This window comes from Hydra vulgaris, chromosome 02, assembly GCF_038396675.1.
Source record: "Hydra vulgaris chromosome 02, alternate assembly HydraT2T_AEP".
NCBI classification, from domain to species: Eukaryota; Metazoa; Cnidaria; class Hydrozoa; order Anthoathecata; family Hydridae; genus Hydra; species Hydra vulgaris.
This window is the reverse complement of record NC_088921.1, coordinates 24,216,833-24,228,689: the sequence shown is the minus strand read 5'-3', so window position 1 is coordinate 24,228,689 and position 11,857 is coordinate 24,216,833. Positions and strand designations below refer to the sequence as shown.

Genomic DNA, 11,857 nt, shown 5'->3' with positions numbered 1-11,857 from the left:
TTAGTATGAAGCATTTTAAAAATGTAACTACAAATTAAAAAAAGTTTTACAAAAATTACAACAAAAAACTAAATATTTACAAATAAAAAGAATAAAAAAATCGCTTTTACAATGTAAACATTAAACATTAAATACAGGTGCTATTGTTGCAAAATGACTCGTCCGGAACTTGTGCGAGCTAATTTTGGCTGAGCTGTTGACCGAGTTGTTTCATCTAAATTAAAAATATGCAAGTTTATGATTCATATGAAGAATTTTATATGAGAAATTAAGAATGGTGTCAAACATATTTAACAGCTGAAAATTTTTTTAAAAAAAAAAAAAAAAAAAAGGACTAGTGATGGTCATAGAAACGAACCTTGGTATACGTCTGTACACAATATATATATAGAGAGAGGTATACAACAAGGTTCAATTCTAAAAAATTCTAAGATCACTCTTTTTTGTCAATTTCTTCAAAAACTTGTGAATATTTTCACACACAAAAAAAAGTGTAAATAAATTAATGTATACTTTAATTACACTTCCCTTTTTTTCAAAAAATTCTTTAAAAAAAAAAAATTAAAAAAAAAATTACTGAAAAGTTTTTAAAAATTACAAACGATTCAATATTACTGTGTTGTAGGGCTATAGTAAATGAATTCAAAATACGGTAATGATAAGAAGAAATTGCAATAAGGAAGCTGGAAAATAATTCTTTTTTTGATAAAAAAACAATTAAAAAAATTGCGAAAGCTTCAAAAAGTTTAGTAAACATAACTACAAAAAAAAAAAAAACAGATTTAGTTAAAAAAAAACTAAATTTAATAGATTATATTAAGTTAAAAAATAACTATAACAAAGTAATGCGGTAAAAGTTGACAAATAGTTTGTTATATTATTATCTTAGTTGGAATTTTAACCAAGCGATAGCTTGGTTTTTTTGTAAATATATAAATAAATAATATATGTAAATACAGCCCTCAGAATTAGGGTCGGCATTTGGGAATGCCGACCCAGAAGTATTTGAGGTTTGCAAAAAATTGCCTCATTTCTATGTTTTGAGGTGTGCTTATATATATATATATATATATATATATATATATATATATATATATATATATATATATATATATATATATATATATACACACGGTTGGCTCTAAAAAGCTATAAATTGTATGAATCATGAAAAAATAAAGATGAGAGAGATTTTAAACCATTGATATTTGCAGAAAAAAATAATAAAAACTTTTTAGAGCATGAAGTAAAAGGATGCGAATTGAGAGAGCTAAATGATGAATCACGCGAGATTGAGTTTTGGTAGATGGAAAAGGTAAAGATAGATTGAATTAGAAGAAACCATGGTAGTATTTGTAGAAAAAAGAAAGGAATGCAACTTAAAACAATGTGACAGAGGCTTTTTTTTAGACTATTCTTCTCTACTGACCTACCCATGAAAGGTGAGTTGGTTGTCTAAGAGTTTTTGGATTTAAGATGAGATATTAGAAGTTTATTAATTAAAAACTTGAAAACCTCAATAATAATGTAACAATAGTAATAACGATTGATTGACCAATGGTTAGAGTAGTCAAAACAATCTCTAGAGTTTTTACAGATCAGAATCAGAAGAATCTTCTGCATGTCCAACAATTGATTTACCTGTTTCCATGGAATGAAAGGAAAAGTACATTAGATTCAAGAAATGAATAAAAGGAAAAACTTTTTTCAAATAGTTATCAAATAGTTACCTTACCTTATCTTAAGTAAAAGGTCAGACCCATGTATTAGAATGTCCAACAATTAGAAACAATTAGAGTTAATCAAGACACCTGTGCCTTTATTTGAACATTGTGCAATAATTGCTCTGATCAAAAACATGTAAATATGTTTAACTTTAAACAGAAAAAAAAACAAAAACTTTGTACGCAATGCTTTAGTAGAAAAAATATGACCTCAATTTGGTCAGTACTACACCGCCCAAAGAAGGTCAGTATATGCAAAAAACATCATTACATGCATAAAAGGTTAAACTTAAATATAGTTAAGACTCTTAAATATATAGCAAAGACTAAAAATTTTGAAATCTAACACCAAATTTTTTTTAAATATTTAAATTTTAGTCTTTATTGTAATGCTTTGATATAGTACTTAGAGCTTGTTTGACTGAATGTAATAAACAAACGGTTCTATGCATTGAAATACCTTTCTTAGAATATATATAACATCTTGATTTAAAATATCTTATCAGTTGGCAGATATAAATGCATTGAAGATTAATAACTTATTCCCATTTTCAAGACCAATGAACTTCTTTATATCATATTAAACCATTACAAGTACGAAGAAATATATTTTTATGAATATGAATTGAAACCTAACCTATTGTAACCTCAACATTGCATTAGTAACAACATAAGAATCAGGAACAACAACAATGTCTTTTCTTATGAAAATGTGTAATGTTAACAATTCCAAATTTTTTCATAAACTCACACATACATTACACATTCATTTTATTTTCATATACTTAGTATTTGTTTTGTACAGTTTTATACAGTTTAGACATATTTATCAATTGTGTTATTTTTTAGAAAATCCATTGTGAAAATGGATTTTCAAGTGAAATGATAAGAATGGTAAAAAATTTCCAAAACATTTTTTTTACCATTCCTTTAGTTTTATTTTATTTTTCATATTTCACTCTCATTCTAAAATTAATTTCTTCATCTTTATTATTATACTTCAATTTCTTTTTCTTTATCACCATATCTCTCACTCAAGCTCTCACTCTCATAAAAATAACCAAAAAAAAAAAGTATTTTTTTTCAAACTTTTAAAATTAAAAAATTTAGGTTTTCTATCTAGATAGTACTTGACAAAACCTCAAAGCCTTATTCAGTGTGTGTATTAAAGCCCACATTTTTTGGTATTGCATCATCATTGATTTTTAATGCAAGGCTAATTGTATAAAGATATTTTAAATGTACATAAATATATACATATAAGTAATTATTTTCTTAAAGTTTTGTAAATAGTAAACAAAAGTTATATTCTGGTTATAATATAACTTTTAATAATAATATAAAGGGTTAACATAAAAAATTTTGATGATTTTTATGAGTATCATAAAAATCATCTCCAAATGTGATAAATGTGATAAACTTAAAAATTAAAAGTGTTAACTTACTGTAATTAGGATTGGTTAAGTACTGGTTAAAAAGTGGTGGAGGTGGTGGGGCTTGCGGAATTTGATCTTCAGGTTCTGCTAAAATAGGAAAAAAAAATTTTATGGCTTTAGTTTTGATAAATCATAAAAACTAATTTTGTAACAGATCAGATTTCTTATAAAATATTAAATAAAAAATACTAAATTAAAAAAAAACTAACTAAATAGTATATATATATATTTATATATGTATATATATATATATAAAGTTATTATATTAGTTAATTAGATAGTTTATATATATATATAAACTATTATATATATATATATATATATATATATATATATATATATATATATATATATATATATATATATATATATATATAAATTAGTAAAAAACACTTATCTAACTTTAATCTTCTAGGAAGATAAAAGTTAGATAAGTGTTTTTTACTAATTTATTATTGCTCTGTTCTTTAAGAACATTGGGCATTCTATTTGTAAAATACACTAACATAATTTACATATATATATATATATATATTATAAAGGTTTAAAAATATATATATGTATAAAAAAAGTTTGAAGCTGTTAGATGAGTAGCACACTGTATCAATTGTGAAAAAACATCAATTGTAAAACAAACATTAAAATTGATTAAATTAATTGAAAGAAGTTCTGTAAAAGCTGCATCGAAGATTGCGGAAATCGGCACCTATGATAATAGTGATAATTGCCTACTAGAAACTTAAAAAGAAAAAAAGAAAATTATTTCTTTTTTTGTTGCATTTAGTTCAATTTGTACTATGCTAATGCAGTAAAAACAATAAGTTGTTTATCAGAACGAGTTTTCAGTCTAGCCATATTTGTGAAAACTACTCATTAAATATCCAATTCAATCAAGTAATTTGTTCAATCAAGTAATTCATTCAATCAAGTCAATCCAAATAATTCTAATAACAATTCACAAATATTTACACAAAACACATTATTCTAACTTTTTTTTTCTATCAAATTAAGATGTTTAATTTCATTTTTACTAAAGCTATTTTAGTGGTAATTACAGTGTAAATAAAGGCAGAGCGAAATGACTTAAAGCCAGTCCAGAAAAATTGTCAGGAGAAACAGGAAAAAACACTAAGTGAATTCTGCAAAATGTCAATGAAATAAATTATGCAACATGACAATGCATAAATTAACATTAATTCAACATAAATTATTTTTCTGATAATAATGATTCTTTTATATACTACAGTAATTTATAAGATCTCATAATAAAATCAACAAAAAAAGAAATCTCATAATAAAATTAACAAAAAAAATATCTCATAACAAAATGAACAAACAAAGATCAACAAAATCAACAACAACAACAACAAAAAAAATAGAATCCTAGATTTTTTAAGAGGTAGTTACCCTAAGTTCCCTACCTAATGTCTTCTAGCATGTGACATTATACTTTAGAAAATTTTTAAAACACTCATTATGATTTGCAAATATATAGGAAATTTCAACTTGTTTCTCCACGCAGCGGCCTTGTTCATCAAGGTTTGTGTTTCGGAGTTATAGAGTTGAGAGAGGGTTGTCACCACAACTAAAATAGCCTCCTCAACTTTAGTAGCCTTTATAAACTTGGGGAGGTGAATTGAAATAAAAAAAATTTAATTAGAGATTTGATTTGATGTTTAATTTTCCAATTTGTGAAGCTAGGGACTAGAGGCTAAATTTTTATCAAATAAGCTAGTTTCTTTGAATAGCCAAATATAAATAAACTAGATGCAAAAGCAGATGACTTGTGCATTTAACCCACTTGACACACCAAATCAGTTTTAGAAAAAAATTTCTCCAATCTTATTCTTTTCAAGGTTTGTACATATATACTTATATATTTACTTATAACTTGATAATATAAACATATAATAATATATAGTACCTTTGCCAGATAAATAAACACTTTGCCTATCATTTGATCTAGCCAAGCTTATCTGAATTTCCTGCGTTTCTATCAAACCAAATATAAAAGATTATTTAAATATTTAAATTTGCAAGTTAAATAAGTTTATAAAAAAATGACACAAAAAACATAAAGTCTTACCTAATTGCACCGGGTTTTGAGGTTTGTAGCTCGCTCTTGGTATAGCATCAACTTCATCAAAACTATAATATATAAAAAAGAAACTTAATATATAAATATTGATAGATACATACATACATACATTCATACATAATATTACTTGAAAATTATTATATAGTCTGTAATTACTATGTTCGTTTGTAAATTATTATATAGTCTGTAATTACTATGTTCGTTTGTAAATTATTATATAGTCTGTAATTACTATGTTCGTTTGTAAATTATTATATAGTCTGTAATTACTATGTTTGTTTGTAAATTATTATATAGTCTGTAATTACTATGTTCGTTTGTAAATTATTATATAGTCTGTAATTACTATGTTCGTTTGTAAATTATTATATAGTCTGTAATTACTATGCTCGTTTGTAAATTATTATATAGTCTGTAATTACTATGTTCGTTTGTAAATTATTATATAGTCTGTAATTACTATGTTCGTTTGTAAATTATTATATAGTCTGTAATTACTATGTTCGTTTGTAAATTATTATATAGTCTGTAATTACTATGTTCGTTTGTAAATTATTATATAGTCTGTAATTACTATGTTCGTTTGTAAATTATTATATAGTCTGTAATTACTATGTTCGTTTGTAAATTATTATATAGTCTGTAATTACTATGTTTGTTTGTAAATTATTATATAGTCTGTAATTACTATGTTCGTTTGTAAATTATTATATAGTCTGTAATTACTATGTTCGTTTGTAAATTATTATATAGTCTGTAATTACTATGTTCGTTTGTAAATTATTATATAGTCTGTAATTACTATGTTCGTTTGTAAATTATTATATAGTCTGTAATTACTATGTTCGTTTGTAAATTATTATATAGTCTGTAATTACTATGTTTGTTTGTAAATTATTATATAGTCTGTAATTACTATGTTCGTTTGTAAATTATTATATAGTCTGTAATTACTATGTTCGTTTGTAAATTATTATATAGTCTGTAATTACTATGTTCGTTTGTAAATTATTATATAGTCTGTAATTACTATGTTCGTTTGTAAATTATTATATAGTCTGTAATTACTATGTTCGTTTGTAAATTATTATATAGTCTGTAATTACTATGTTTGTTTGTAAATTATTATATAGTCTGTAATTACTATGTTCGTTTGTAAATTATTATATAGTCTGTAATTACTATGTTCGTTTGTAAATTATTATATAGTCTGTAATTACTATGTTCGTTTGTAAACTATTATATAGTCTGTAATTACTATGTTCGTTTGTAAATTATTATATAGTCTGTAATTACTATGTTCGTTTGTAAATTATTATATAGTCTGTAATTACTATGTTCGTTTGTAAATTATTATATAGTTTGTAATTACTATGTTTGTTTGTAAATTATTATATAGTCTGTAATTACTATGTTCGTTTGTAAATTATTATATAGTCTGTAATTACTATGTTTGTTTGTAAATTATTATATAGTCTGTAATTACTATGTTCGTTTGTAAATTATTATATAGTCTGTAATTACTATGTTCGTTTGTAAATTATTATATAGTCTGTAATTACTATGTTCGTTTGTAAATTATTATATAGTCTGTAATTACTATGTTCGTTTGTAAATTATTATATAGTCTGTAATTACTATGTTCGTTTGTAAATTATTATATAGTCTGTAATTACTATGTTCGTTTGTAAATTATTATATAGTCTGTAATTATTATAATAAATTTCTAATAATTAAATAATAATAATTTCTAATCTATTAACATAATAATAATACCATTATTTTTATTTTGAGATTTAATTAATTTTTTAATAAATATTGCTTTAATATAAATATTGATCATTAATACTTATGTTTAGGCTATTTTATATTAATTACAAAGATAATTTCTGTCATAGACAGAAAATGCAACTCTAAGCTGAAGCTATAAAAGGCATTGTGAAGAAATAAAACATTTTTAAATAAAATGAAATTTCTTCTATTTGATAAACCTGATCATTTGACACTCTGGTGGTCAAATGGATAAATAATGTACACTAATAAAAAAGTGAAAAAAAAGAAAAACACTTATTTGGTTGGCATATAGACAAAGGTTTTGTTAAAGGTATAATGAAGAGATAATGACATAATATAATAAGGGATGAAAATAAAAAAAATAAAGGGGTTTATGAGATAATGTTGGATAGTGAAAAGATAATTTGGAAATAGAAATAATGAATAATGATGAGGTAACAGAGATAATGATGAATAACAAAAATATAAAATTTGTCTAAACAGCTGATAATTATTTCTGTAACCGATGACTAAAGATATCTGATGAATACTGAAAATATCCGATGAATAAAGAATCTGATGAAAAAATTAAAAGAGTAGTCATGACAAAAGCTTTTTTTTGCTCAAAGAAAATTTTTATAACAAAAATAACAAACAATTCTTATAAATTCACCCAGGGAATCTAAAATCTCCTAAATCTATACTGGCAGATACATAGAATATCTCTCTTTTGGAAGTAAAAAACTCATCAGAAGATTGGATTAGAAACACTTAGAATGGCTAAATGACTTCCTAGGCACCAGTACCCAGGAGTTATTTGATTTTAAAACATTAATATAAAATATTAGAGACCTGTCTGTAAAAGCATAAAAAAAGCAGAAAACTTGCTCTAGTTTTTAAAGATAGTTTAAGATAAAAAAGCCAATCCAATCTTAATACTTTTGCAGATCAAATTCAAAATGACTGAAGAAAGATTTAAACAAAGTAAAACAATATTTCAACGTAAATTTAAAAAAATTAAAAAATTCTAAATTAAACAAAATAAGTATATTATAATAATACAAGCAAAGTGCTTAAAATAAACTACTTATAATAGTAATCTTATTATGTCATATTTAAACTTATTTATATATATATAGTTCTATAAATTGTTGCATTTGAGAGTACGGAAGGTAAAAAATGATTCTTTTGACAACAAATACATCACTTTTAATTTTGACTTTCATCCAACATTTCTGTGTTGTCATAAAGTTAAAACCATTAATTTAATCAGAATTTAATCACTTTTTAAAAAATCTGCAAAAATGCAAATTTAATTGACCAGAATGTTTTTAAAAACATTCTGAATGTTTTTAAAACATTCTAAATATTTTTAATGATATAAACAATGTTTTTATTTTTGTTTTTTTTAATAAAATGTTTTTATTTTTATTTATTTTTACTGTAAATCATGCGCGGAGTGTTGCTACATCGACTATCTTATAGCCTGCTGTTACAAGGAAGTGTTGCTACATCGACTATCTTATAGCCTGACTCGCAATGGAGTGCTGCTACATCAACTAACTTATAGCCTGACTCGCAAGGGAGAGCTGCTACATCGACTGAGGGTTTGGTTGGGGCAGGCAGTCTATCAAGTAATAAAAAAAAATTCCAAAAAAGTCTTGCATTTTAATTTTTTTTTTGTGTCACCAAAATACGGAAAAACTTTCTGACAACTAGTTAGGAGTTATATATATATATATATGTGTGTGTGTATATATATATATATATATATACATATATATATATATATATATATATATATATATATATATATATACACATATATGTATATATATATATATGTATACGTACATATATATATACATTTAGATATGTATATTTATATATATATATATATATACATATATATATATATATATATATATATATATATACATATATATATGTATATTTATATATATACATACAAATATGTATACTTATATATATACATATATATATATATATATATATATATATATATATATATATATATATATATATATGTATATTTATATATATACATATATATATATATATATATATATACATATATATATATATATATATATATATATATATATATATATATATAATATATATATGTATATTTATATATATACATATATATATATATATATACATATACATACATACATACATATATATATATATATATATATATATATATATATATATATATATATATATATATATATATATATATATATATATATATATAAAATATGAAGCAATTTTAATATTTTATAATAAAACAAAGTTTGAATATTGAAATTGATTAATATTAAGATAATGGTAATGACAAAAAAAAAATTTACTTTGGATCGTTATTCTGAGTGAAAGTTGAAGGCTTTGTACTGTAAAGAGGGTTGTCAACTCTCCTAAATAAAGTGTAAACAAAACAAAATGTCAACTTTAGTTACATAACAACTTGACTTTTTAAAATAAACAACAAATAAAAAAAAATGAACAGCACAAGATTCTCAATACATATTATCAATTTTTGCGTCAGTAAATGAATATATATATATACATGTGTGTGTGTGTGTGTGTGTGTGTGTGTGTGTGTGTGTGTGTGTGTGTGTGTGTGTGTGTGTGTGTGTGTGTGTGTGTGTAAATTATGTTAGTGTATTTTACAAATAGAGTGCTCAATGTTCTTAAAGAACAGAGCAATGATAAATTAGTAAAAAACGCTTATCTAACTTTTTTCTTCAACTTGAAGTTTCACCATTGCTGGATCATCAGGAAGAGTTACTAAATCTCAAAAAAAATTCAATTTATAGAAAAAAATATTTTATAGGAAGTTATAAATTATTATAAAAAAATTTTAATTGTTTTTTTTTGAGATTTAATAATTCTTCCTGATGATCCAGCAATGGTGAAACTTCAAGTTGAAGAAAAAAGGTTGATAATGTGTTTTTACTAATTATATATATATATATATATATATATATATATATATATATATATATATATATATATATATATATATATATATATATATATATATATATATATATATATATATACACACACACACACACACACACATACAAATATATATATAAAAAGCAAAAAAAAATACAAACATTAAAACTTTAAATCAAATTGTTTACTGTAAAAAAATTAACTTACATAGCTCTTGGTATATATGATTCTGCACTATTGTACTTATTGATTGGCCAATCAATACCACCATCTACTTTATCATGACTTATATTCTCATAGCCAGGAACTTGGTGACTAAATATAGAAAGCGCTATCTTTATACAAAATATGATAATATGAAACTTATTATAATTATCATTTTTATTTCATTTTTGTTTAAAGAAATAAAACAAAAATATTTTGTTACAAAAACACAATCAATGTAGTAAGTACTTAAACATACTTTACATAAAAAGGTGCAGGAAATGCAAAAACAAAAAAAAACAAAAAACAACCCATTAGCCTACCTTGTATATAAAAGTGCAGCAAATGCTAACAAAATTACCAAAAGGACAATAATTGAACCCAGAACAACAAGTCCAATAATATAGTACAAACTTGTACCAGACAAATAGAATGGCAAAGATGATGAAACACCACCTGAGATGTAAGTATAAACGAAAATATTTTAAACTATTTTAATTTACATTATTTTTATTTAGTAATTTAATTTTAATTACTTTTTAATTAAAAATAAATAAAAAATTTAAAAAATAAAAAAGACCTGAATAAAGTACTTTTGAATATGGTGTTACTATTTTAATTCCATTTTTAACTCCAACAAGCTGAAACCTAAAATTTTTTAAAGTTTATATAATTTTTTTTATGATTTTTTGAGAAAAGATTTGAAACAATTTAAAAGTTTCATGTTTTTATAAAAACTATTATTTAAAAAAAAACCATCATTTGAAAAAAACTGTATGTACAACACTTTAAATTCAATTTTAACTGCAAAAGAAAAACTTTTGAAACAACTTTCAGAAAATTAACAGATCAACAATATTAAACTGTGCTACCTTTTAGGTTAAAAAAACTATAAATCATGGAAGCCAGGTTACCAGTTAACTATGATATGGTTAAACAATCATATGAATCCTAAGCTATGACTTATGATCCAGACAACAAGCTATGACTTACATCCTCATAAATAAATTAGTAAAAACAGACTTATGATTAGTGTAAAAGTCAAATTTATTGTTTTTAATACTAGAGCTTTAATGATACATACCTGTATGCTTGACCAGGCTGTAGTTTTCCATTGCATGGAATTTGTGGATCATTTAGCAAGCTGCAAGTTTCATTTCCTATTGTTAATTGAAGTTTTCCATCTGCTCTTATGTCACGACGTTTTCTTGTAAACTGGTTGTTTATAACTACAAGCGCTAAGTAAGTTTTATAATAATCATCAGTACCATCTGCAATGTTTGTTAACAACCATGTGAGAGGTGGTAATAATGCTACTCTTTCAGCTGTTAAAAATATTTTTTTACATCATAACTACTAAATATTACATCATTAATACAAAAATTTTTACAACTTAAATGACATTCAATTTTACATCTAAAAAACACTTTTAAATGTTACATAAAAAACACTTTCCTATGCTACACACAAACGAACATTTACATTCTATTACACAAAATACACTTAACCAATTGTTCTACAAAAAAACAATTACACAAGCACTTCACATTAAACACTTTCAAATGATCTACAATAAAACACTTACAAATATTCTACAACAAAACACTTACAAATGTTCTACAATAAAACAC

The 11,857-nt window shown here is 23.3% G+C and overlaps 1 protein-coding gene across 2 annotated transcripts in view; it reads right to left on the bottom strand.

Moving 5' to 3' along the window:
• The window catches only part of LOC100202892 (uncharacterized), a 48,052-nt gene continuing 36,195 nt past the window's right edge, over positions 1-11,857 (bottom strand). Inside the window, exons 6-14 of one of the 2 annotated variants that reach the window (XM_065790358.1) lie at positions 11,311-11,551; positions 10,807-10,874; positions 10,550-10,682; positions 10,230-10,337; positions 9,413-9,475; positions 5,247-5,308; positions 5,085-5,153; positions 3,170-3,247; positions 1-214 (exon numbers count right to left, since the gene is read on the bottom strand). In XM_065790358.1, coding sequence (XP_065646430.1) covers positions 141-214; positions 3,170-3,247; positions 5,085-5,153; positions 5,247-5,308; positions 9,413-9,475; positions 10,230-10,337; positions 10,550-10,682; positions 10,807-10,874; positions 11,311-11,551 — 896 coding nt within the window. In that variant the 3' untranslated portion in view covers positions 1-140. The remainder of the gene's footprint in view (positions 215-3,169; positions 3,248-5,084; positions 5,154-5,246; positions 5,309-9,412; positions 9,476-10,229; positions 10,338-10,549; positions 10,683-10,806; positions 10,875-11,310; positions 11,552-11,857) is intronic. The other variant, XM_065790359.1, reaches the window with a different exon arrangement.